The sequence below is a fragment of the Garra rufa genome, chromosome 6 (genome assembly GCF_049309525.1).
Source record: "Garra rufa chromosome 6, GarRuf1.0, whole genome shotgun sequence".
Lineage (NCBI taxonomy): Eukaryota > Metazoa > Chordata > Actinopteri > Cypriniformes > Cyprinidae > Garra > Garra rufa.
Window position 1 is genome coordinate 18,121,231 of NC_133366.1, and position 27,583 is coordinate 18,148,813.

Genomic DNA, 27,583 nt, shown 5'->3' on the forward strand with positions numbered 1-27,583 from the left:
TCACGTTTAGTCGATAAAACACTTCCGCATAGGATACACCTGTGTATCCTCGCTCAAGACTCCTCAGGAAGCCTCCTCACTCCTCGATCCTTGCCTCCTCGCGGTGCAATTAGAGAATTGAGATGTCCTACAAAATGGCTGAGCTCGATCGGTTTCTGGGTCATAGGATGGAGGAGCGAGGAAATGAGGAGGCATATTGAAAAGCACCCAGGAACTGCACTTGCATGCCCGAGAAGCGTTTTAAAATGGCCGCCGAGTGCAATGACTCAGTGGTTGTGCTAGATCTCTCAAACTTTGATATGGTAGCCACATTTGTCTGTAACAAATAAAACTCACTTGGACATGTACTGCGTAATCACAGATAACGTGAGTTAATAATAAATACAAAGAGTTCCGTTGTAACAACCTACCCTACTATGGAGTGAGTTGTAACACATTCTGGGAATAGATGTAACAGTGTGAAGTAATTTGCTGAAATAAGACCCACATTTCCAATTAATGCAAAAACTTGATTAAACAACAAAGAATAATCTTTTTTTTTTTTTTTTAATAAAGTGAACCATTTAAAGTGACAAAACATTTTACTGTATTAATTTTAGGACTTTAAATTTAGCACAAAAACATTTGCTGTGTGTTTACTGTATTCAGTCATTAACTGTGTTGCCAACTACCTATTTTTATGTGAATTTTGGAATAATTTTGGAAAAAAATGCTGGATGTAAATGTCAAGATGCGCATGAATTCTAAACATGTGCACAAAAAAATGTATGTGCTCATTTGAGGCGGATAGTGTTTTTATTTAATAAGAAGATGCGCATAAACTATGATGGAAACACATTTTACATGAATCCCTTAATGTGCAACAAAACTCTCACATGTCTCACAGTTTTGAATGCTAATATCTTCAAAAATGCAAATTTTGTCATTGTTTTGGAGGACATTAGCTTATTCAGCCTTAACTATTCAGCCAAAAGGGAAGTCCCCATCTTTTCACAAAAATATGTGCAAAAAAAATAAAAATAATAATAATAATTTGCCCACTGGGGCACTTTTCTATTAGTTTTTTTACGATTTCTTAGGCATGATTTTAAAAACAAGGCTAATTTTGTCAAAACCCTACACAGAATTAACACATCTACACACACAAGTAGCAGAACATCTCAGATCTTTTGCAAAATGAAATACTTAATTCAAAACTGTACAATAATTGAACAAAAGCCAGTTTTGGTAGCATATGGCACACACATGGTTCATAGTTGGATTCTGTTTGAACCACTTACCCACTGCTGTGCTCAATCTTAAACACTTGTAACAGTCTGGGTTTTATTTTCCTCTTTTTTGAGATATTGTTAAAGAACATGAATATATTGACTGTAGTACTGAAGTACTGTACCTTGATGAAAGTATTTATTTCTCACCACATTGTAAAATCCTTCAGTACATAATTGCAACATATTCTAAATACATCCTTCCCCAGACTCCGCTTCTATTAGGTCACACAGGCCTCCTCTATAGCTTGAATAAGGGTATAACATAGGGTCGGAGATCAAAAACTTAGGACCTATTTTGGCATGCCAGTGGAGGAGCCCATTCTGCGTGATTGCTGCATATGTAGTGATGTTCCTACCGCGTTGGCCCGGGACATTCAAAATAGCTTTGTGGCCAAAGATGTTTCTCCCTATTCCTCTTCCTCTTACTGCAACACTGCCTTTCAGTTTTATAGAAAACAAAAAATCACCTGTTGCCTTTTTATAGTGTTTACACCTTGATTGTTGAGGTTACAATTAAGCACCTAAGTGTCTGCACACCTGATGGCCGTGTTTGACCAGTTGGTTCATATGTGTAGTATTTTGGGAAGCAGTGCCTTAACATGGCAAAGAAGTGACATTGTGTTAGATTTCTGTGTCTAATGTAGAGAAGCGTTTAGTGTCTTGCAGAACACTGTGTGTAGTGTTTTTCAAAAAGTGTGAGACTCAGAATATGCTTATAGATGTGGTTTTGCTCCTTGGGTGTCAGGTTTCACTTACTGTGTGCTTATTTTAGTGTGTAAGCAATCATAATAGACTAATAAACTGAGGTGTGTATGTGTCATCATCACATATAACCGATAAAGATGAGTGAGAAAAGAAGTGTGAAAATGAATGGAAAGGTATAAAATTAGGTGAGACTGATCAAATAGTTACTAAGAGGAGAATGTAAGGTCCACCCAATTGGCCCAACGAAGGTATCCAGTGGTGGCTGAAGGTTTCCTGCATGTTTGTTTTTTCAGTGTGCAGAGTAATTTAATATCAAGTTTTAAGTTCAATTCTAACCTGACTCAATTTTATTATGACCTGGTTGCTTGGTTGTTTGTCCGTTTCTAATTATTATTATTAATTCTAACACTTGATTATTCTATTTAACCCTTTACTTTATATTTTACTTGTTTATTAGGAATCTGTGTTGCTCAGAGTGTCTCGCGTTGGCTGTTTTACACATACCTCACCGTCACAAACTGGCTATTCTGGTTATTAGTCAAAGGTTAGCCCTGTGCTTTCTATTCTTTTAATAGCAGTTCTGTTTATTGCCCTATAGTCATCTATGTACAACGTAGTTATAGCTCAAACTATAATCAGAGGTTATGCTAGTACTATTTATTTAGCCCCTGATGGTTAATATAACAACGTACAAATTAAATAAAACTGGAGGGAAGATTGCAGTTCCTCCAAGTAGTCCAGACAACACTAAGGCTAGATGTTGTTCTGTGATCTGACAAGGCAAAGAAGATTATCGATTGAACTAACAGTCCCATGGAAAGAAGGATGACACCAAGCATTTGATAGGAAGAGTGCAAAATATCAAGATCTTTTGCAAAAACTGTCAAAGGGTGGCTGTTCCCACACTGTAAAAAAAAGCCGTAAAATTTACGGGAAAACCCTGACAGCTGTGGTTACCAGAGTTTTACTGTAAAAAAATACGGTAGCAATGTTTTACATTTTACGGTTAATTTTACTTAAATATACAGGTAAATACCGTAATTTCTGATTTTTTTTTTAAATGATATAATGGTGATGTACCAACCTTTTGAAGTACTGAAATACAAAGGTTTTGTACCTTTGCAATACACTGATAACCACCAAAAGCAGGTGGTGATGACAACATCACATGATAAACCAAAGCCCATTACAAGGAAATTTTAAATAATAGCATATATAGAAGGTGCACTGTATCATTCACACAAACACCATCATGGTAACACACATAACACTGATTTAATGCAAAAAACATTAATTTAACAGCATTATATGTAACCTATAACCCTAATGTACAAAACTGGCAAGAAAAATCTAAGAAGAAAAAGTTATTTCCACAAAAAGCATCAAATAAGAAAAATGAAACACAGGGAATTCTGGGAATGTCAGGTTACGGTTATTCACTGTAAATTTTATCTTCTTTTTCACTTCAAAAAACAGTATACTGCCGTAAAATTACATGCAATGTCCAACACAGTTTTTCACCATATATAGAAGGAGAACTTACCGTTAACCATATCACAGGTTTTTACCGTAGCATTTTTACAGTTTTTTACCGTTAAATTCACGGTCATTTTTTACAGTGTCAAGGCTGGCTGTAGAGAATTCCCGGCCCAGTCAGCAGGGAAGGAGAGGAAAGTAGCAGTCCGCAGGAAAAGGGAAGCAGCAGAAAAAGCCTCTTGTTGTTTATAGAATAGGAATAACTGCTAAAAAAAACATTTATTGTGAAAAGTGCTACAAATAAACATTAATTAATTAAAATTAAGTCACAAAGCAATTCGGGTTGACAAGTGTCAATGGTCATGTAATGTAACATGTCTTGTTTGGTTTGAACCATTACTTAAAGGCAAAAGTGCATAATGATTTAGATTGCAATGAGAAAAGTGCAGGAATGAAAGCCTATAATGTTATAATCCAACAAAATGTTTTTTTAATTATATAAAAAATGAACTTAATTATAATAAATATATTTATGTTGAAATGCTTCAGTAACTAGATGTGTTTCCTGTGTGTTGAAGAATAAAAAAACTACACCCTTAAGTGAGTAAGACTGAGAGTAGAAGAGGAGGTGTGAAATCGAATGGACAGGTATAAAAATAGGGTGAGAAAGAAGCTAAACTTATTGAGAGGTCAGAAGCTGATGAACCGCAATGGTAAGTCCTTGTATCCTATATATAACATTTGAGAATGCTGGTCAAAAATAATAACCATATTCCACTTCTTTCACAGTTCAAATCAAGATTAATAAGCGTTCGGTTGATGACACTCCTTTTCGGGATTGGAAACTTCTTAACAATGGAGAGAGGTAACTTTTAATTCATATTAAAATATATTTATGTGGAATTTTGGTCAAAATTTTACCCATTACTTCAGGCCCATTCCATAATGAGCCACTGATAATAATTAACAGTAAACCAGGTGTTGTTAACAAAAAGCATGTGACCATATAGTTTGTGCATAAGGTTTATAAAGTATTCGAGTGGTCAAAATTTTACCCATTACTTCAGGCCCATTCCATAATGAGCCACTGATAATAATTAACAGTAAACCAGGTGTTGTTAACAAAAAGCATGTGACCATATAGTTTGTGCATAAGGTTTATAAAGTATTCGAGTGGTCAAAATTTTACCCATTACTTCAGGCCCATTCCATAATGAGCCACTGATAATAATTAACAGTAAACCAGGTGTTGTTAACAAAAAGCATGTGACCATATAGTTTGTGCATAAGGTTTATAAAGTATTCGAGTACACAGCTTTGAGTACACAGTGACAGTTTTAGTAGATTAACAGAGTGATATATTACAAGTTTATTTTATAAGCAAGTAAGAATTACTCATCATATAGAAAATGTGTGATTCTGTCAATTAGGGTTTGTTGCTGGGCGTACAAATGTCACTGCACGGTGTCCTCTGCCTAAAAAGTGTAATGTGGATGGCTTCACGTCCTGGTATAAAGTGGGCAAGCACTGTGTCAAATACTTCAACATGCCTCTTAACTTCACTGATGCCGAGGTAGGTTTTTTGTCATGTAATGTGACCAAAAAAAAAAAAAAAAAAATCAATGTAATGTATAGTCTTTATATGTCATTACTTTTTTCATATCCAGTTCAGCTGTAGGGGCAAAGCCCCTGGTGCACACCTGGTGTCAGTCCATGAAAAAGAGCATAATGATCTCTTGCTCCGCATTGTGGAAAAATCTAACCCAAACAACATGAGCATCTGGATTGGAGCCTTTGAATTATTTAAGGTAAAAAAGGACGGAGTGTTCACAAATAGGGAGAGCGAAGATAAATTGTTATTTCCTGATTTTCAGTGACATTCTTCTTTAAATTCTCTTCTCATTCTCTTAGTCTGGTAAATTTCTTTGGCTTGATGGATCCTTCTGGGACTTTCAACATTGGAAACTTGGTGAGCCCAAACACATTTGCACTAGCGCAGAGGAATGCGTGGAGATGAACTGGAAAGGTGAGAACAGAGAAACACCAATGGGATATAGGATAATCATATTAAATTTTAACTAAATGTTTTACTAAATGATTTATTACAGTGATGCTATGAGGAATATTTAGTAAGACACACTGTAGTAGGTATAATAATTATTTACTGTTCCTCACATTTTCAGACAATGGCAGATGGAATGACGAATCTTGTCTTAAAAAGAAAAACTACATATGTGCCTTCAAAAAACCATCTTGCAGGCTCTGAGAAGATGCCTATTCTCCCATAAAACTTCCTGAATAAATTGATTTTCTCTGCATCTACAAAAAATAAATAAAATAAAAACAATTCTTTAAATAGCTTTAAAATGATAATAAAGTTTGCAATCACAATTATTAATTGATTTTATTTTTTTATTGTTTGTCTGATTATAACTGTAAAGGAGACCAGATTTCTGAGATGAAAACTACACAAATGGGACAGTAGTCAAAATATCCTATATCACATAAAACAACTTAAGAAGTTACTTTGCATGTTTGTGAAAGTTAGTTTGCCTCATACACTCTTTAAAAAAAGGTTATTTAAATGGTTTTTGGCAGGGTTATGGTTCTATAGCACAAAACGTTCTTTGTAGCACAGAAAGATTCTTTAGACTATAAAATGGTTCTTCAAACTCAACATGTTGTAAATATTTCTTTCCAAAAAAGTGAGCTAAATTGTCCTTTCTGGTCCAGAACTCATTCCAGACTCAAATGAGCATAAATAGTGCAATATAAAGTATTATTTTGAGTTAGCTATTTAAATTAAGGGTGACCATACGTCGTCTTTTCCCCGGACATGTCCTCTTTTGGGATTTAAAAAAATGCGTCCGGCCGGGATTACTAAATCGCCCAAAATGTGAAATTTGTAAGCCGTCATTTATTTATTTTTACAGGCTTTCTCAATTGCTTAAACACATTTCTTGAAATGATGCCTCTTTGTTGTGAAACTCTAAACACAAATCCATAACTTCTACCTCAGTTCCCCAAAATTCAGGTCAAAATGAAGCTCTCCACTCATAACTCAATCTTGCTGAAAAACCAAACTTTGCTCTCAAACATGACACACAAACCCTCAAAAACACACACATACAACACAGTTTTACACACTGATGAGATCAATTCAAAACAATACTACGAAAACTGGTAATAAGTGTTGCTTGTCACATGATTAACATAAATGTAATACATTTTCAGCAACATGAACATTAGCAACTGATAATGTGGGAAACCACAGACAAATGTACATAATCAGTTGCATGAACATACAAAAACAAACACAACTTATTCAAAAGAATGAGAAACATTTTTTGATGTGCACAAGTAGATTATGTGGAGGTCGAACAAGTAGTTTTATGAATTTAATTTCTGATCTGAGAAATGCATCAAAGCCACTAAGAAAAACTGTAAGCTAAATTTGGCCCTTTTATCTCCATCAAAGGTTCTGATTTTTGAGTGCTAAATTTAGTTTCCTGGTGTTTCCACTTTGTGTGCTAATTGAGCTAAAACTTTGCGGCCTTGAGTGAACAATGCTAATGCTTTCTAAATTACCACATGGTGTTAGCACTGAGAAATGAAGGGATTTGTGTGTAGAGTTTTGCAGTAACAGTTCACCAAATCTGACTCATGTGGGGAATAGTGTTTATAGTTTCGGGAAATGGCCATGAGCAGTGCTGGAGCGCAACCAAAACAATGTTCTTCCTCAAGACGCATGCATGCAGTTTTATTTTTAACCGCTAGAGGGTCAAAACAGTAACCCAAAACTGTCTATAATGGTGGGATCTGTTTCTCTCTTTTGGTTTTTATTTCAGTTGATGTCCTTCTTACAGTTTTTCTGAATTGCTAAAACACATTTTTCCATCACTCATTTTCTCAAAACTGTAAACACAAATACAAATGTTTAAACAAAATTCACAAAACCCCTGACTCTTTAAACAAATCTTTCAAATCATACACACATTAGACTTGGGATGCAAGTAACTCAGTGGTTGTTTGTGCTAGATCTCTATATATACAAATATATAAAATATAAATATAGAATTCCGTTGTTACAACCGACCCCACTACTGGAGTGAGTTGTAACACAGGCTGGGGATAGATGTGAAGTAATTTGCTAAAATAAGACCCACACTTCCAATTTATGCAAAAACTTGATTGAAGAACAAAGAATAATCCGTTTTTTTTAAATAAAGTGAACCATTTAAAGTGACAAAAACATTATACTGTATTCATTTTAGGACTTTAAATTTAGCACAAAACAATTGCTGGGTGTGTGTGTGTGTGTGTGTGTGTGTGTGTGTGTGTGTGTGTGTGTGTGTACTGTTTTCAATCACTAGCTGTGTTGCCATCTATCTTTTTTATGTGAATTTTGGAATATCCCATTAAAAAATGCTGGATGAAAATGTCAAGATGCGCATAAATTCTAAACATGCACAAAAAAAAAAAAAAAACCTGAATATGCTCATTTGAGGTGGATAGTGTTTTTATTCAATAAGATGATGTGCATAAACTATGATGGAAAAACATTTTACATAAATCTTTTGATGTGCAACAAAAACCTCAAATGATTTTGCCTCAATAGAGGATGTGATTAGATCTTGGACTCATTGGAGTCATCATAAGGTGTTGGTTGTAACATTTTTAAAGAACTGTTACAACTATCCCCACCCCAAACAGTAAGTTTAAGTTAGCATGAATGCAAAGTATCAAATTAAACTAGAGAAACATCTACTTTAGGTTATGTAATTCAAATAATTGTATCTACAACAATGATTGCTAGGCAGCTTCTGTAACACCTCTTGGACTGTCTGTCTTGGTTTCTCCTATATGCCCATATTTGGTGTTCCCATATTAGTTGGTGTGTGTTTGTTCAGTGTTCTGGTGTCTGGCTACAAGTTTACCTAGTGTGTGCGTGTGTTCCTACCATTCCTGTCTGTGAATTGCCCTGCCTGTGGATTATTATTAAAGACTTTGCATTTGCTTCGTGTTGCGCCCTCCTATACGCACCATGACAGATAGCCAGACCAAAAGACAGTAAAGTAAGCGGTGTACTACCCCACGTTTATTTATTTATTTATTTATTTATTCAGTGTTTGTTTAGTTTGTTTTCTTCATGAATGACCCGTCTGTCCTCATGCTCCCTCTTGGAGCAGGGGCATCACTCTCTCGAGGACCACACCAAAGACTTTGTGTTCCTCGCCCCCATGACCCACTATCCGGACAGCTGCCTGTGTACTTTCTATTGAGCTGGACTTAACACCACCACTAAAGCGCAGCTGTTTGGAGATAGTCCTCGAGAGAGCCTCGCCACCTACATTGAGGGGTACTGGTGTCCAGCAGATCTTCGTGGACCGTGGAGGACGACACCAGCCCAACTCCAGACCCAGTGGCTCCGCCCACTGCACGAACGCCATAGTGAGCCAGCACTGGACCTTACCACACTGGATTTAATTGACTTCTGCTCAGATATCATCAGCCCAGATCAAGTTTTCCCACCCACCCTCCCTCTTTTGCCTACTCCTGCCTGCCATGCTGGTTCAGCCATGCCACCGCTGTCTCTTGACAGCCCCTCTGCTTACCCTTTGCCCACCATCTGTGCAGTGGGCTCGCCTCGGGTCTGCCAGTCTCCATCGGCGTCATGGCTGGAGGATCCCTCGTCTTCGCCTCCAGCCTCAGAGTCCCAGACCCCGCCTCGATCCTCCGACCCCGCAACTCCACCCTGGCTCTCAGCTCCCTCGTCTCTGTCCCACTGGCTCCATTGGGCTCCTCCCTCCCTCCGGCTCCACCTCAGTCCTCTGTCGCTCCGGCTTCGCCACGGACTTCCGGATCTGCGCCTCGGTCACCAGAGCTCTGAGCTCTGCCTTGGCCCTCTGGATCCTTGATGTCGCCCAGGATCTTCGGCTCCACCGTGGGCACCATCATGGCTGCGGCCTGGGTCTCACCTGGCTCATCCTGATCCAAATCCCTCCTGTCTCTTCCTTTACTCCTTCCTCCATCGTCACCACCCTGGCACCACCCTGTTGATAGTCCTTCTTCCGGGAGTCCGTCCTCCACTGAAGCCACCTCCGGCATAAACTTCCAGCCCTCTCCATCCTTTTGTTCTGCCTACCAGTCCCCTTATTTCTTCATTCATTGTCTACGGCGCAGGGTCGCGCCTTCCGGGAGGGAGGAGTAATGTAACACCCCTTGGACTGTCTGTCTTGGTTTCTCCCATATGCCCATATTTGGTGTTCCTGTCATTAGTGTTATTCCCATCACCTGTCTATGTCTCGTTAACCTGTCTTTATTAGTTGGTATGTGTTCAGTGTTCTGGTGTCCGGCTACAAGGTTACCTAGTGTATTACAGTTTTTCTCAATTGCTTAAACACATTTCTTGAAATTACGCCTCTTATTTGCGAAACTCTAAACACAAATCCACAACTTCTAACTCAATTCCCCAAACTTCCTATACTGAAGTCAAAATGAAGCTCTCCACTCAAAACAACTCAATCTTGCTGAAAAACCAAACTTTGCTCTCAGACATGACACACAAATCCTCAAAAACCCACACACTCCAACACAGTTCTATACACTGATGAGATAAATTCAAAACAATACTACAAAAACAGTAAAAATAAAAAACTTTTCACATGATGAACACAACAAATGTATGCATTTGCAAGTGTTTTAATTTAATGTACTGTGTAGAGTACAGTACAAAACAGCAAACAACAACAAAAATAATTATTCTGCCCAACATCCTGTCTTTGGTCTGCTCTCAGCATCACAGGCTAAATTAGCCCTGGCCAGGCAGCAGGGGTAAAATCCTCTTGCATGCCTGATCCAACCCTGGCACAAATCAACTAAAATATATGAGACTGCTGGTCTTCTTGCCCTTGCCCTTCCTCTGTCTCTTCCACATTGTCGTCGTCATCATCATCCTCCTTCTTCCCCTCCTCTTCTTCGTTCACCTCCTACTCTTCCTCTTCAAAATTACACATTACTGTATGTGGGATATTGATTGAAAATGACTGGATAGGATTCACAGTTACACTTGTACTAGTGGTCTGACAAAAAAAAAACATTAGAACGTCATTGTGAAATAGAAGAGAAAAAGAAATATGGGCACAAAGGTGAAAATAAAAATTACCACTGTCAGAATTTGTAACTCCTGCGTTGTCCTCTGTCTATATATGCTTTCCATTTTGAAGGTTCATGAGATGTACCTTTGAGCTATTTCAGAGAACTGCTTTATCATTGGTTGATCAATATTCTCTTCATTAGTGAAAGTCAAGAATCACTAAAATAATTCATGGCAAATTTACAAAAAATTTAATAGAAATGTGTAGAATATGATTGACAGTTTATGACAACTAGATCAAAAATTAAGGTAATGACTTATAGGATGAGCTAATGACTTGATGTTTTGAGGGGTAAGACTATTGCACAGAGAACTATATAATACATTTTGAGCAACATGACAATGGCAACTGATGTTGAACAAGTAGCTTTGACAATATCATTTCTGATCTGAGAAATGCACCAAAGTGACTGAGAAAAACTGTAAGCTGACTTTTATCTTTTTATCTCCATCGAAGGTTCTGATTGGTGTGTGATAAATTTTGACTCCTAGTGTTTCCACTTGCGTAATTGTGTGCTAATTGAGCTCAAACTTTGCAGACTTGAGTGAACAATATTGAATGCTAGTGCTTTCTAAATGACCACATGGTGTAAGCACTGAGAAATGTAGGGTTTTGTGTGTAGAGTTTTGCAGTAACAGTTCACCAAATATAACTCATGTGTCAAAGCAGAGGAATAGTGTTTATAGTTTAGGGAAATGGGTGTTCTTTTTGAAAAAATGGCATTAGGGTTTTGAAATTTAAGTTCAAAAGCCTGGATATAGTGTTTTAACAATTGAGAAAAACTGTATTACAGTTTTTTCTGATGGCTTAAACCCTAACTATGATGCTTCTAGCACAATTTCTAAAACTATTAATACTTACTTATAGCAAAACCACTCACTGAGTTTGCAAAACTAAAAGCACAAACACTTTGCACTCAGTTTTCAATTTTGTAACACACTTTGCAAAACTGTTTTGCGGAACTGTAAATACAACTCACTGCTTTACTCTCAATTTCCAAATGATCAACACACTCCTAGCAAAACTATACACAGTTATGGCTATTATTTACAGTATTTTGTTTTGACTTGGAAAAAACACTTGTGTTTGTTTTGATGTGTGTAAATAAACACCAGTAATTGAAGTTTGGATCCCTCATATTTTTTCAGAACTATGACAAAAGTATGACCTCAAACTGACATAGCCTACCTTGTGCACAGAGAAAGCAAAAGCCAGACGTGTTTTTTATTCATACCATCAGTGTGTAGTTGGTGCATTGTGTGCTTATTAATGTGATGGCTTGTGTTAACTGTTTGATACGAAAATACCATTTTTACAACGGTTTGAAGAATTAAGCAAGGTTTATTAGCTTTTGCAAGACAACTACAATGTTTTGCTGATTTGGTGAAGGGTTTTCTTATTTGTGTGTAGAGTTTTGCAAAAATAGCCAATAGTTACAAAAAATGTGCTTAAGCCATCAGAAAAAACTGTAAAGACTTTGCATTTGCTTCAACTTCGTGTTGTGCCTTCCTACATGCACTGTGACAACTCCTTTCTGACTTGTCAAACTGACAGTGTTACAACTAACCCTGTGTTACAACACTCCCCGGTCAGTGCATGTAGTTACAAAAAAAAAAAAAAATGTTTACTGTATATAGTACGGTGCCCGCCAGGGGACACCTTCGGTTCACTTATGTTTGTCGTGGCCACGACATAATATGACGTTCCCACGAGTTAATATGACGTTCCCACGAATTAATATCTCGTGGCCACGACAAACATAAGTGAACCGAAGGTGTCCCCTGGCGGGCACCGTAATATAGTAATCGTTTTGAAATAAAAAGAAAAACACACACACACACACACACACACACACACACACACACACACACACACACCCAATCACACATAAGTTTGGTGAATATACCAAAAAAATATTTTTGTGTGTGTGTTTGTGTGTATAAACAGTAAATATATTATCTTGTAAAAAGGCATCACATCTATAGGTCAGAGCCAGAGGACTTCATCTACATCAGCAAAAAACTTTCTGGTGTGGTAATCTTGCAATTCTACACAAGAATATATTGAAATGACCAAAATACAGTGTATAAAATAAACAGTGTAAAAAAGTTCCTTTCCATTCTTCATTTGAAGTTTCCAACTGATTATAGCAGCCACAGAAAATCAGCTCAAATTTGGCTCAACTCTTTGTTCTGCCTCTATCATTCCATGCACAAGAACATGTTCTATCACAGTAGCTCTAATTTCATCTGAAAAAAATTGTTGTTGGTTTTGCTTTTCCTTGCCCTTCTCTTCCACCACCTCATATTTGCACTCTTCTGTACCTCTCAGATTGACAGATGCACCCGTGCCATCTGTGTACTTTGAACTGGTTTATATTTTGTATATTTGAATATTTAGAAACAAGTGTGAAGAATTTGAATTATTGTGTGTAAACGATGACAGTCGTGTTGCAGTTGTGCTTAACTTTTGCTTTCTTGTGTTTAGAGTTTTGCATCACACGCTCATCACAGAGCAAAATGTGTCTTAGTGAGTGAGAATGTGTTGAGAGTTTTGCGAAAAGTGTGCAAGAGATCTGCAAACAGTGTCTAAACTGCCTAAACTTGTTTAAGGTTTTGCAGAAAGAGTTATTTATTGGACAAACTGGTTTAGGCTATTGAGAATTTGGTTCAGAGAATGGGATTTGTTGTTTTAGTAAATGTAAAAAGCATTCACTAAAGAGCATCCACTGACTTAGTAAGCTTTAACTTTAGCTGGATTTAAATGACCAACTAAGAAAATGTTTTTTAATGACCAGCTATGGGTAATTTGTAATATTTGGAAACAAATGTATCTTTGCTGTCTTTGCTGTACATTTGTTTAAACAAGTATATCTTTGCTCTACCTAAATACATGATTATACCGTTATCTTTGATATATATTTTAAAGAAGACCCTATGTAATGAATAGTGAATAGGATTCTAGAAGAACTAATGCTTCATGGAACCTAACACGTTGTAAAATAAATATTTTTGTTTCATCACGAAGACACATGAGGCCAGCTCTTTTTGTGATGAAGAGCTGAGAACTAGATGTGAGAGAAACAGGAGGGGTTGTGAGAATGTCGTGAGAATTATAGCGATACAAGGTGACTAGCATTACAGTGACAAATGTAAATCTATCATGCTCATATTCATGAGCCTTTTATGAAGGAATCTCCACTGGCACACTATTCTCATCTCTCTTCCCATTCGTTCCTTCATTTGTTTATTCATTGACATTTGATGCATGGGCTGATCTAAGTTTTAACAGTTCACACAAAAATATATTATAATTTCTTAAATAATATAATATGCATATTAATGTTGACATGCTTCAGTCACTAGATGTGTGAAATGATTTCCTGTGTGATGAAAAATAAAAAGCAGTTCTACACCCATAAAACTGAGAGAAAAGGAGGAGTTGTGAAATTGAATGGAAAGGTATAAAATAAGGTGAGACTCAATTAAGAATTATTCTGAGGACAGATAGATGACAGAAGCTGATGAACTGCAATGGTAAGCCCTCTTCTTGAATAAACAGTGTGTATGTATATATATACAGTCGTGGCCAAAAGTTTTGAGAATTACATAAATATTGGTAATTGGAAAAGTTGCTGCTTAAGTTTTTATAATAGCAATTTGCATATACTCCAGAATGTTATGAAGAATGATCAGATGAATTGCATAGTCCTTCTTTGCCATGAAAATGAACTTAATCCCGAAGAAAACTTTCCACTGCATTGTTAAGAAGGCTTCAGGGCGTCCAAGAAAGTCCAGCAAGCGCCAGGATCGTCTCCTAAAGAGGATTCAGTTGCGGGATCGGAGTGCCACCAGTGCAGAGCTTGCTCAGGAATGGCAGCAGGCAGGTGTGAGCGCATCTGCACACACAGTGAGGTGAAGACTTTTGGAAGATGGCCTGGTGTCAAGAAGGGCAGCAAAGAAGCCACTTCTCTCCAAAAAAAAAAAAAACATCAGGGACAGATTGATCTTCTGCAAAAAGTATGGCGAATGGACTGCTGAGGACTGGGGCAAAGTCATATTCTCAGATGAAGCCTCTTTCCGATTGTTTGGGGCATCTGGAAAAAGGCTTGTCCGGAGAAGAAAAGGTGAGCGCTACCATCAGTCCTGTGTCATGCCAACAGTAAAGCATCCTGAGACCATTCATGTGTGGGGTTGCTTCTCATCCAAGGGAGTGGGCTCACTCACAATTTTGCCCAAAAACAAAGCCATGAATAAAGAATGGTACCAAAACACCCTCCAACAGCAACTTCTTCCAACAATCCAACAACAGTTTGGTGAAGAACAATGCATTTTCCAGCACGATGGAGCACCGTGCCATAAGGCAAAAGTGATAACTAAGTGGCTCGGGGACCAAAACGTTGATATTTTGGGTCCATGGCCTGGAAACTCCCCAAATCTTAAAACTTGTGGTCAATCCTCAAGAGGCGGGTGGACAAACAAAAACCCACTAATTCTGACAAACTCCAAGAAGTGATTATGAAAGAATGGGTTGCTATCAGTCAGGATTTGGCCCAAGTTGATTGAGAGCATGCCCAGTCGAATTGCAGAGGTCCGAAAAAGAAGGACCAACACTGCAAATACTGACTCTTTGCATAAATGTCATGTAATTGTCGATAAAAGCCTTTGAAACGTATGAAGTGCTTGTAATTATATTTCAGTACATCACAGAAGCAACTGAAACAAAGATCTAAAAGCAGTTTAGCAGCAAACTTTGTGAAAACTAATATTTGTGTCATTCTCAAAACTTTTGGCCACGACTGTACATTTAAGCATGTTGGTCAGAAAAAAATGTTGCATTTGATAATCATATTCCTGTTCTTTCTCAGTTTAAATCAGGATCAATGAGTGTTCTGTTGATGATGCTCCTTTTTGGGAGTGGAAGCTTCTTATCAATGGAGAGAGGTAACATTTGATTCATACTAAAATATTTTTATGTATTTACCCATTACCCATAAACCAGGTGTGCATATGGTTTGTAAAGTATTTATTATGCTTACTGATCTGCTACACAATGACAGTATAAGTAGATTAACAGAGTGATATATTAAAAGATTTATTTTTAAACAGCCAAGACTACCACATATCATATTTATAAAATTCTTAGAGCTCAAATACGTGATTCTGTCATGTAGGGTTTGTTGCTGGCCGTACAAATGTCACTGAATGGTGTACTATGCCTAAACCGTGTAATGTGTACGGCTTCACTAACTGGTACAAAGTGGGCAGTTACTGTGTCAAATACTTCAGAAGGCCTCGCAACTTCACTGACGCTGAGGTAGTTTTTTTTTATGTAAATCAATCAATCAATCAATCAATCAATCAATCAATCAGTGTAATAGTGTGTAGTTATTAAATTGTTCTTCCTTTTTCATATCCAGTACAATTGTAGGACCACAGCCCCTGGTGCGCACATGGTGTCAGTGCATAGTAAAACAGATAATTATTTCTTGCTCTGCATGGTGAAAAAATTCAGCCCAAACAACCTACGTTTCTGGCTTGGAGCCTTTGAATTTTTTAAGGTAATAGGGAAAGCAAAGAGAACGAGAAATTATTGAGTTGTTGTTATTTCCTGTTTTTCAATGTAATGCACACACTATATTTATTCTTTTTTAAATCTCCTTCTCATTCTCTCAGTCTGGTCAGTTTCTTTGGCTTGATGGATCCTTCTGGGATTTTCAAATCTGGACACGTGGCGAGCCCAACCACATGTACACTAGCTCAGAGGAATGTGTGGAGATGAACTGGAAAGGTGAGAACAGAGAAACACCAATGGGTTATAGGATAATCATATAAAATTCTAACTAAATGTTTTGCTAAATGATTTATTACAGTGATATTGATGCTGTGAGGACTTAAATATATAGTAAGACACACTGCAGTAGTTAGAATAATTTCTTCCTTTTACTGTCCCTCACATTTTCAGAGACTGGCAAATGGAATGACCACTCGTGTCATGTAAGGAAAAGCTACATGTGTGCTTTTGAGTGGAATACCATCTTGAAACCAGGCTCTGAGTAGATGGAGTAGTTTTATCTGGGTATCATCCCACAAACCTTTCTGAATACAATTATTTTCTCTGCATCAAAAAAAAATAAAAAAAATAAAAAATAACCAAATTCTTCAAGTAGTTTAAAAATGATAATAAAGAACATTTGCAATCAAACGTTGATTTTATTTTTTTATTGTTTGTCTGAATATGACTGACTAATGACATAGGCAAGTAAGTATTATAGAGACCATATTTCTGAAATGGAAACCAGGGGCATTTCCTAGTTCAGTTTTTTTTTAATTGCGGTGTATTCCATATATTACAGTTTTTCACATTTGCTAAAACACTAAACCCCATTCTCTAAAAACCATATTCCAAAAAAGCCTAAACCAATTTGTCAAATAAATCACTCTTTCTGCAAACCCTTAAACCAGTTCAAGCAGTTTAGAAACTGTTTGCAGATCTCATGCACTCTTTTTGCAAAACTCTAAACACATTCTCACTCACTAAGACACAATTTGCTCTGTGATAAACTTGTGATGCAAAACCCTAAACACAAGAAAGCAAAAGTTAAGCACAACTGCAACACGGCTGTCGTTTACACACAATAATTATAAATTCTTCACACTTGTTTCTAAACATTTAAATATACAAAATATAAGCCAGTTCAAAGTGCACAGATGGAAATTAGAGCTTCTGTAATAGACCATGTTCTTGTGCACTGAATGACAGATGCAGAACAAAGAGTTCGGCCAAATTTGAGCAGATTCTGTGGCCATAATCAGTTGGATTGTTCAAAAGAAGAACGGAAGAGAACTTTTTTTACACTGTATTTTTTATACACATATTTCAGTATTTTCTTGTGTTGAACTGCAAGATTACCACACCAATTATTTGCTGATGTAGCTGAAGTCTTCTGGCTCTGACCTAGCTCTAAGACTTGATTCTTTTGTACAAGATGATAGATAGATAGATGATATACTGTATACAGTAATTATTTAGCAATAAAATAAATACATAAACATACACAGACTCAAAAGAAACCACACAGAAGTTTGGTGAATATATCACAGACACACAGACACAGACACACAGACACACACACACACACACACACACACACACACACACACACACACACACACACACACGTATGAGTATATACATGTACACACTACACTACACAAACATATATATAGGAAGGTTCATCACTGTTCCATGTTTTCGCCATTTGTGGATAATGGCTCTCAGTGTGGTTCACTGGAGTCCCAAAGCTTTATAACCTTTTCCAAACTGATAGATCTAAATTACTTTCTTTCTCATTTGTTCCTGAATTTCTTTGGATCTCATCATGATGTGTAGCTTTTGAGGATCTTTTGGTCTACTTCACTTTGTCCTATTTAAGGGATTTCTTAATTGCGAACAGGTGTGGCAGTAATCAGGCCTGGGTGTGGCTAGAGAAACTGAACTGAACAGGCTACTGTGTCGAGTGTGTGGAAGTAGTGTGAAGATGAAAGTTTGTTGTGAAAAATGAACGCGATGAGCCTAGGCTGGTTGGCTGGTTTTAGCTGGTCAACCAGCCTGGATTTAGCTAGTCATAGCTGGTCAGCAGGGTGGTTTTAGAGGGGTTTTGGCCACTTTTCCAGCCTGCCCAGGCTGCCCTAGACCATCTAAAACCAGCTACTTCCAACTTAAACAAGCTAAGACCAGCCAACCAGGGGTGCATTTCCCGTACAACGACGTAACTCGCTGATTAACTTCCATAGTACGATGCATTGTTGTGGAAACGAACTAGCTAGTCACGACTGTTTCCCGAACAAGGTCGCATCTCCGTAGTTTGAACCACATTAGTTCAACAACTTAGGGCCGTTGTTAATGACGTCATCAATTAATAACTTCTGCTATTTAACTTATTAGAGATCTCAAAAATGCAGCTATATTGAACATGGCACCTAATGACTATTTTTGGTCCCTGTCATTTCGCTTTATTTGATGTTTGATTCAACGCCTGTTCTCTCTTACGTCATACTCCGGGGTTCCCTCAGACATTTGTGCACATGCGCACTACTGATAAACAACGCTTATAGAGGATGCACAAAAATACATAGATTAAAATTTAGTTATATTTATATTCAATGGAAGAAATAGATTGTACTGCATGTTAGCTTACTTATTGTGCCCAAGAGCAACATTTATTGAGCTCATATGTCTTACAAACAAGAAACTATGCTTTTAACCACAGGTCGAGAGCTGTAGTTCTAACTACGTAAGTTTGCGACGCTGTTTGCGAATGTTCATTTGAACTATGGTTTCGGGAAAAAACGAATCGTTGAACTATGTTGGTAACGACGGAACTTGCGACCATAGTTGGCTAACAATGCTTTTGGAAAACGCATCCCAGCCTAGGCTGGTTTTAGTTGGTTCTTCCTCAAGACGCATGCATGCAGTTTGATTTTTAACCGCTAGAGGGCCAAAACATTAATCCAAAAATTTCTATAATGGTTGGATCTGCATCTCTCTGTTGGTTTTCATTTCAGTTGATGTCCTGCTTCTGAATTGCTAAAACACATTTTTTGAAAAAACTTCACTCATTTTCTCAAAACCATAAACACAAATTTGTTTTAGCAAATTTAAAACACTGTAAGTTAAGAGCATCACTGACTGTGACATCTGTGCACAGTGTTAGAATCATATGTGAAGTAAACATACAGGCCAAAGTATGCTTTAACTTTGGCTGGATTTAAATGACCAACTAAGAAAATGTTTTTTAATGACCAGCTACGGTTCATTTGTAATATTTAGAAACAAATGTGTCTGTACATTTGTTTAAACAAATAAATTATTGTACGTTTAAGCAGTAACATGAACCTTTATCATTGATATATATTTTAAAGAAGACCCTATATGCAACAAATTCCTCAGCAACAAAGCAAAAAGAGAGATGCAAAGAATTGCATAAAACAAACAAGACACTATTTTTGTCAGTTTTATGTTTTAGCAATAACAGTGAATGGGCAATTAGAAGAACTAATGCTTAATGCAACCTTGTACAACACATTGTTGCAAAATAAATAACTTTGTTTCATTATGAGGCCACATGAGGTGAAGAGCTGAAGAGCTGAGAACTAGATGTGAGAGAAACAGGAGGGGTTGTGAGAATGCTGTGAGAATTAAAGCGATACAAAGTGACTGGCATACAGTGACAACTGTACATCTATCATACTCATATTCATGAGCCATTTTATGAAGGAATCTCGGGCACCCAAATGTTTACAACACTAAAGTTTAAGTAATTACAAATAACAAATGTCTCTATAGCAGAAATATTTTAGCCCTATTAACAATTCCTGCAACTTGACTATCTAAATTTCAAGAATGAGTCTTGGTCTTGATCAGATACTGTTATGATGCGTGCTGGATAAGCCGAGACGATAGACGAGATACAAATAACAACTATTTTTAATATGAGTCTTCAAGATGAAACAGGCAGGATGACATATAACTTCCACACACGTAGAGACAATGTTAAGGACCGACAAGAGACTGAACACAAAGGCTGTGTCCAAATTCAGGGTCTACCACCTTCGGAGGACTCATTTGAAGGATGTTACGTCACAGCGCCGCGACGAAGGCTGTCCAAATTCATAGGATCCTTCAAATGCGGCCCACAAATACGTCCTCCTTTTCCCCGAATTTGAAGGATGGGTCTGGTGGATCCTTTCCCGTCCTACCTATCCCACAATTCCTTTCGGCAGAGGCTTCCAGAATTTTCAAATAATGGCGGACGAAGCAAGCGGTAGTAATGATGGAAGTTTAAAAAAAATTGGCGTTTCAAAAAATATTTTTTTTTACAGCGGTTGTCTAGTTAGGCCTTTGGTTTTAGCGTTAAGCTTTTTTTTTTTTACATTTGTATGTATATATGTTAAAAAACATCACTTTCGTAAACTAGCTTCTTTCTTACTGCCTGTGTGAATATCCCCTTACACACAGCTAATTTCTTGTTAGTGATTGAAGATGTTTTTAACGCTTTTAGGGATGAAAGAGTAGTTATTTTGTTTTGTGCAGTACAGATAACCTTACTTCTTGCTTAGCGCTGTCACGGTTGCTAGGCGACAGGATATGAGCAACGGGGAAGGGAGGGAACTGAAAGAAGTGTAGGCTGTCCAAATTCACTGACACCTACTTCCAGGTTTTACGGTCTTCGGAGGACCCCTCCTCCTTCAACCTGGTAGGAAGGATCCTAAGGAGGATGCAGACCCTGAATTTGGACACAGCCAAAGACTGACTTGTAAAGGGTGATTACTGATTACAGACAGGTGAATGGAATCCAGGCAAACGAGGGCTAAACCAAATATCACAGAAAGACAGGGGAGACAATGGAAGAAACCAAAAACAGATGACATAAACTGACATAACTGTGACAGATACGCATTAAGCTGTAAAAACATGATGTTTACTAACCACGAAACTTGCATTATCTTATAGCTGTATATTACTGCCATATAAACATATTGACACCCTTATCTGTGGCTGATAACAGAATACTTATTGATTGTAACATTGAAATATGCATTTTCTGTGAAAATCTGTGATTTGAAATAATATGTTTTGTGAAAAGTGCTATACAAGAAATTTGAATTTATTTAATGATAAAGAAAAATTCAGGTTGACAACTGTTGCTGGCAGCATCAAGTGGAGGTTGACACCAAGAGGTTCACAACTGTTTAACCGCAAGATCTATTGGTTTCACTGTCTGGTGTGGTAAAGTTGAGTTTTCAGATGCTTGTCATTTACCAAATACAATACTGATGGGGAGGAGATGCAAGAGAAGGGTCATGGAAAGGAAATAAGTTTGGTTTGAAACTTTACGTACTTGCATTTTGACTTAGGTTATAATGAGAAAAGTGCTGCAGCAATGAAAAGCCTTAATGTCATGATAAAATAAAACAAGTAATCATTTTTGAATCCACCGTTACATTTTTCTCATCTCTCTTCTCATTCGTTTGTTTATTCATTGACATTTGAACGCATAGGCTGATCTGTCTAAGTTTTAACGGTTCACACAAAAATATATTATAGTTTCTTAAATAATATAATATACATATTAATGTTGACATGCTTCAGTTAGATGTGTGAAACGGCTTCCTGTGTGATGAAGAATAAAAAAACAGTTCTACACCCGTCAGACAGAGAAAAGGAGGAGTTGTGAAATTGAATGGAAAGATATAAAATAAGGTGAGACTGAATCAAGAATTATTGTGAGGACAGATAGATGAAAGAAGCTGATGAACTGCAATGGTAAGCCCTCTTCTTGAATAAATATAGTCCTTTTATGCAATTATTGCAATATATATAAATTTGAGCATGTTGGTCAGAAAAAAAAATTGCATTTAATAATCATATTTCTCTTCTTTTTCAGTTCAAATCAGGATCAATTAGTGTTCTGTTGATGACACTCCTTTTTGGGAGTGGAAACTCAACAACGGAGCAAGGTAACATTTAATTCATGCTAAAATATTTTTATGTATTTACTCATTACTCAAACCAGGTGTTGTTAACAAAAAGCAGTTTGTGCATGTGGTTTGTAAAGTATTTATTATGCTTACTGATCTGCTACACAATGACAGTATAAGTAGATTAACAGAGTGATATATTAAAAGTTTATTTTCAAACAGCCAAGACTACCACATATCACATTTATAAAATTCTTAGAGCTCAAATACGTGATTCTGTCATGTAGGGTTTGTTGCTGGCCGTACAAATGTCACTGAATGGTGTACTATGCCTAAACCGTGTAATGTGTACGGCTTCACTAACTGGTACAAAGTGGGCAGTTACTGTGTCAAATACTTCAGAAGGCCTCGCAACTTCACTGACGCTGAGGTAGTTTTTTTTTTCAATGTAAATCAATCAATCAATCAATCAATCAATCAATCAATCAGTGTAATAGTGTGTAGTCATTAAATTGTTCTTCTTTTTTCATATCCAGTACAATTGTAGGACCACAGCCCCTGGTGCGCACCTGGTGTCAGTGCATAGTAAAACAGATAATGATCTCTTGCTCTGCATGGTGAAAAAATTCAGCCCAAACAACCTACGCTTCTGGCTTGGAGCCTTTGAATTATTTAAGGTAATAGGGAAAGCAAAGAGAACGAAAAAATTATTGAGTTGTTGTTATTTCCTGTTTTTCAATGTAATGCACACACTATATTTATTCTTTTTTTTAAAAAATCTCCTTCTCATTCTCTCAGTCTGGTCAATTTCTTTGGCTTGATGGATCCTTCTGGGATTTTCAAATCTGGACACGTGGCGAGCCCAACCACATGTACACTAGCTCAGAGGAATGTGTGGAGATGAACTGGAAAGGTGAGAACAGAGAAACACCAATGGGTTATAGGATAATCATATTAAATTTTAACTAAATGTTTTGCTAAATGATTTATTACAGTGCTATTGATGCTGTGAGGACTTAAATATATAGTAAGACACACTGCAGTAGTTAGAATAATCTCTTCCTTTTACTGTCCCTCACATTTTCAGAGATTGGCAAATGGAATGACCACTCGTGTCATGTAAGGAAAAGCTACATGTGTGCTTTTGAGTGGAATACCATCTTGAAACCAGGCTCTGAGTAGATGGAGTAGTTTTATCTGGGTATCATCCCACAAACCTTTCTGAACACAATTATTTTCTCTGCATCAACAAAAAACTAAAAAAAACTAAAAATAAACAAATTCTTCAAATAGTTTAAAAATGATAATAAAGAACATTTGCAATCAAACGTTGATTTTATTTTTTTATTGTTTGTCTGAATATAACTGACTAATGACTTGGGCAACTATAAATATAGAGACCATATTTCTGAAATGGAAACCAGGGGCATTTCCTAGTTCAGTTTTTTTTTAAATTGCTGTGTATTCCATATATTACAGTTTTCACATTTGCTAAAACACTAAACCCCATTCTCTAAACCAAATTCACAATAAAAACCAATTAGTCAAATAAATCACTCTTTCTGCAAAACCTCAAACCAGTTCAGGCAGTTTAGACACTGTTTGCAGATCTCATGCACTCTTTTTGCAAAACTCTAAACACATTCTCACTCACTAAGACACAATTTGCTCTGTGATAAACTTGTGATGCAAAACCCTAAACACAAGAAAGCAAAAGTTAAGCACAACTGCAACACGGCTGTCGTTTACACACAATAATTCAAAATTCTTCACACTTGTTTCTAAATATTCAAATATACAAAATATAAACCAGTTCAAAGTGCACAGATGGAAATTAGAGCTTCTGTAATAGACCATGTTCTTGTGCATTGAATGACAGATGCAGAACAAAGAGTTCGGCCAAATTTGAGCAGATTCTGTGGCTGCTATAATAATTTGCTAGTACAATCATTAAATATAGTTGTACAAAATATGTGATTCAGGTTTCTTTTTTTTCTTTTTTCTGTAGACTGAGAACAGTACAGACACAGTGTGGTATCATTGAAATACTGTAATGTGGAATTTACTGATAAAATAAATCTCAGCATAGGTTTTCTAAAGGAAAAACTTAGATTAAAAGTTTTAGCTGTGTTTTTTTTTTAGCAGGGTACAGTATACAGTTTAAAGTACTCTGTACCCTGCTGAAAAAATAAAAACTAAACCAGCCTAGGCTGGTTGGCTGGTCGTAGCTGGTTTAAGCTGGAAGTAGCTGGTTTTAGCTGGTGTTTTCCCAGCCTGACCAGACAGAAAAGTGGCCAATACCCCTCTAAAACCAGCCTGCTGACCAGCTATGACCAGCTAAAACCAGCCAAACAGCCTAGGCTGGTTTTGGATGTTTTTTTTTTTTTTTTTTTTCCCAGCAGGGCTAATTTGTGTACCAATGTTCTTGATACATTCTTTTTTTTTTTTTTTTTTACCAGGGTAGCCATTACGTAACTCATTAAAACCACAAAAGCAATAACATAAAAATGACATCTTGCATTCAGTAATGTTGAATATGAAAATGTGTTCTGTAAAAGAGGTACATGGGGCCATAGAAACCATATCTGATAAAGAATGAAATATGACATCCATAGATACATGGTAAAAAAAAAAAAAAGTACTGCAGAGGTACAATTTTGTTCCTGGGCAACAAAACATATAAAGGTACCTTTAAAGGTACACAATGGGTCCTTATTGTACAATTATGTACCCAAAAATTTTTACCCTTGGTACTACCGCAGTGACAGCTACTTGTACCCTAAAAGGTATAGTTTTGTACCTTTTTTTTCTGAGAGTGTAGTGTAGTCCATCTGGGTCATATTCTGTGGTAACTGGTGTCAGATGATCTATCCTGAAACATGCACTATTTTCCATAAAAGCTATGCTTCAAGGGTTAATGCAACAGTTATTTATCTTTTTAAGCAGATGTATCAACTGATAGTTCAATCTTTGTAATGAAATGAATACACACTCATCTCAGATGTAATGTGTGAGTTGCATTTTGAAATACCGTATTAATACTTTGATGTTAAGTTGTGTCATTTTGAACAGGTGATTTAAGTTCAATGAACAAATGATCTTTGGCTTATATGTATTGTATCCAAGCATTTGAAAAATGTGCATTTTGATTATTGGTTGTGAATTATGTGTCTAGAGTTTTGACAAATGACATTACGGTTCTGTTATTAGTGCAAAAACAATTGTAAAAAACTGTAGTATATTCTTGTGTAGAACTGCAAGATTACCACACCACAAGGTTTTTTTTTTGTTTGTTTGTTTTTTGCTGATGTAGTTGAAGTCCTCTGGCTTTGACCTAGCTCTAAGACTTGATCCTTTTGTACAAGATGATAGATAGTTAGATAATATACTGTATAAAGTAATTATTTGGCAATAAAATAAATACATACACACACACTCAAAAGAAACCAGAAATGACACAGGCTTCTTCCAAAAGATAATAAGATAATGTACAAGAGGCATCATTGTGGGAAAAACTGTTTCTCAGCTTTTATTTACATTTAAACAAAAAGTGGCATGTCTAAAATTATTCATACCCTTTACAAACTGTCACAGTCTATGAGAAAAATAGTTCTATACCAGGGGTGGCAAACTCCGGTCCTGGAGAGCCGCAGCCCTTCAGAGTTCAGCTCCAACCCTAATTAAAACTCACCTGGCTGTAGCTTTCTAGTAACCCTTCAGACCTTGATTTGCTTGTTCAGGTGTGTTTGATTAGGGTTAAAGCTAAACCTTGCAGGGCTGCGGCTCTCCAGGACCGACGTTCGCCACCCCTGTTCTATACCATTCCAAATAGTCCAAGCTGTTCTAAAGCATCCTAATTACCCTGATTCATTGGGAACAGCTGTTTTAATCAACTCAACAGGTGAAAAACAGAAGACCATATCTAAATGTTTTGAAGTTCCTGTGGAACAGTGCAAAGTATTATTAAAAAATACAAGATGTTCCGCACTGTGAAAAATCGCAGAGGACATGGTCAGAAGCCAAAAGTGACACCTGTGCTGGCCAGGAGTATAGTGAGAGAGGTAAAAAAAAAAAAGAATCCAAGGATCACCACCAAGGCCATCCTGAAGAATCTGGGCTCATGCTGCTTGTAATATTTAGAAACAAATGTATCTTTGCTGTACATTTGTTTAAACAAATATATCTTTGCTGTAACTAAATAAATTATTGTACGTTTAAGCAGTAACATGAACCTTCATCTTTGACATATATTTTAAAGAAGACCCTATATGTAACAAATTCCTCAGCAATAAAGCAAAAAGAGAGGTGCAAAGAATTGCATAAAACAAACAAGACACTATTTTTGGCCGTTTTATGTTTTAGCAGTAATAGTGAATGGGCAATTAGAAGAACTAATGCTTAATGCAACCTAACACATTGTTGTAAAATAAATAACTTTGTTTCATTATGAGGCCACATGAGGTGAAGAGCTGAAGAGCTGAGAACTAGATGTGAGAGAAACAGGAGGGGTTGTGAAAATGCTGTGAGAATTAAAGCGATACAAAGTGACTGGCATACAGTGACAACTGTAAATCTATCATGCTCATATTCATGAGCCATTTTATGAAGGAATCTCAGGCACCCAAATGTTTACAACACTAAAGTTTAAGTAATTACAAATAACAAATGTCTCTATAGCAGAAGTATTTTAGCCCTATTAACAATTCCTGCAACTTGACTATCTGAATTTCAAGAATGAGTCTTGGTCTTGATCAGATACCTATGCATTAAGCTGTAAAAACATGATGTTTACTAACCACAAAACTTGCATTATCTTATAGCTGTATATTACTGCCATATGGACATATTGACACCCTTATCTGTGGCTCATAACAGAATACTTATTGATTGTAACATTGAAATATGCATTTTCTGTGAAACTGATTTGAAATAATATGTTTTGTGAAAAGTGCTATACAAGAAATTTGAATTTATTTAATGATAAAGCGATTCAGGTTGACAACTGTTGCTGGCAGCGTCAAGTGGAGGTTGACACCAAGAGGTTCACAACTGTTTAACCACAAGATCTGTTGGTTTCACTGTCTGGTGTGGTAAAGTAGAGTTTTCAGATGCTTGTCATTTACCAAATACAATACTGATGGGGAGTAGATGCAAGAGAAGGGTCATGGAAAGGAAATAAGTGTGGGTTGAAACATTACTTACTTGAATTTTGAAAAGTGCTGCAGCAATGAAAGGCCTGAATGTCATGATCAAATAAAACAAGTAATCATGTTTGAATCCACTGTTACATTCTTCTCATTTGTTCCGTCATTTGTTTATTCATTGACATTTGAACGCATAGGCTGATCTGTCTAAGTTTTAACAGTTTACACAAAAATATATTATAATTTCTTAAATAATATAATATCCATATTACAGTTTTTTCCAATTGCTAACACACAATTTTTCAAACTAGTCTGGTTTTATCAAAATACTTAACACAATTCACAAA

At 36.7% G+C, this 27,583-nt stretch overlaps 3 protein-coding genes across 4 annotated transcripts; all 3 read left to right on the forward strand.

The window, feature by feature from the left end:
* The first annotated feature begins 3,731 nt into the window (after positions 1–3,731).
* LOC141337453 (lectin-like) lies at positions 3,732–5,846 on the forward strand. 2 transcript variants are annotated; one of them, XM_073843279.1, is made up of 6 exons: positions 3,732–4,165; positions 4,242–4,317; positions 4,883–5,025; positions 5,120–5,260; positions 5,364–5,478; positions 5,636–5,846. In XM_073843279.1, the coding sequence occupies exons 1-6, from the start codon at positions 4,163–4,165 to the stop codon at positions 5,716–5,718; spliced, it is 561 nt and encodes a 186-aa protein (XP_073699380.1). In that variant the 5' UTR covers positions 3,732–4,162; the 3' UTR covers positions 5,719–5,846. The 2 variants fall into 2 exon arrangements, with proteins under 2 accessions (XP_073699380.1, XP_073699379.1); XM_073843278.1 differs by lacking the exon at positions 3,732–4,165 and having other exon boundaries at positions 4,198–4,317.
* Positions 5,847–14,114: 8,268 nt separating this feature from the next.
* LOC141337467 (lectin-like) lies at positions 14,115–16,801 on the forward strand. The gene is made up of 6 exons (XM_073843293.1): positions 14,115–14,145; positions 15,477–15,552; positions 15,783–15,925; positions 16,029–16,169; positions 16,285–16,399; positions 16,574–16,801. Exons 1-6 carry the CDS (start codon positions 14,143–14,145, stop codon positions 16,666–16,668), a joined length of 573 nt encoding a protein of 190 aa, XP_073699394.1. The 5' UTR covers positions 14,115–14,142; the 3' UTR covers positions 16,669–16,801.
* A 5,107-nt stretch (positions 16,802–21,908) lies between these two features.
* Positions 21,909–23,407, forward strand: LOC141337466 (lectin-like). Its single transcript, XM_073843292.1, has 6 exons — positions 21,909–21,937; positions 22,059–22,131; positions 22,380–22,522; positions 22,629–22,769; positions 22,891–23,005; positions 23,180–23,407. Exons 1-6 carry the CDS (start codon positions 21,935–21,937, stop codon positions 23,272–23,274), a joined length of 570 nt encoding a protein of 189 aa, XP_073699393.1. The 5' UTR covers positions 21,909–21,934; the 3' UTR covers positions 23,275–23,407.
* Positions 23,408–27,583: the final 4,176 nt, after the last annotated feature.

Bases quoted from the DNA above. Each gene is read 5' to 3' on its own strand.
- LOC141337453 (XM_073843278.1), top strand. From the start codon at position 4,200: ATGCTGGTCAAAAATAATAACCATATTCCACTTCTTTCACAGTTCAAA. The intron at 5,261-5,363 runs GTAAAAAAGGAC...TCATTCTCTTAG, and splicing joins GAGCCTTTGAATTATTTAAG to TCTGGTAAATTTCTTTGGCT. The intron at 5,479-5,635 runs GTGAGAACAGAG...TCACATTTTCAG, and splicing joins CGTGGAGATGAACTGGAAAG to ACAATGGCAGATGGAATGAC.
- LOC141337467 (XM_073843293.1), top strand. The intron at 16,170-16,284 runs GTAATAGGGAAA...TCATTCTCTCAG, and splicing joins GAGCCTTTGAATTTTTTAAG to TCTGGTCAGTTTCTTTGGCT. The intron at 16,400-16,573 runs GTGAGAACAGAG...TCACATTTTCAG, and splicing joins TGTGGAGATGAACTGGAAAG to AGACTGGCAAATGGAATGAC.
- LOC141337466 (XM_073843292.1), top strand. The intron at 22,132-22,379 runs GTAACATTTAAT...TCTGTCATGTAG, and splicing joins AAACTCAACAACGGAGCAAG to GGTTTGTTGCTGGCCGTACA. The intron at 22,770-22,890 runs GTAATAGGGAAA...TCATTCTCTCAG, and splicing joins GAGCCTTTGAATTATTTAAG to TCTGGTCAATTTCTTTGGCT.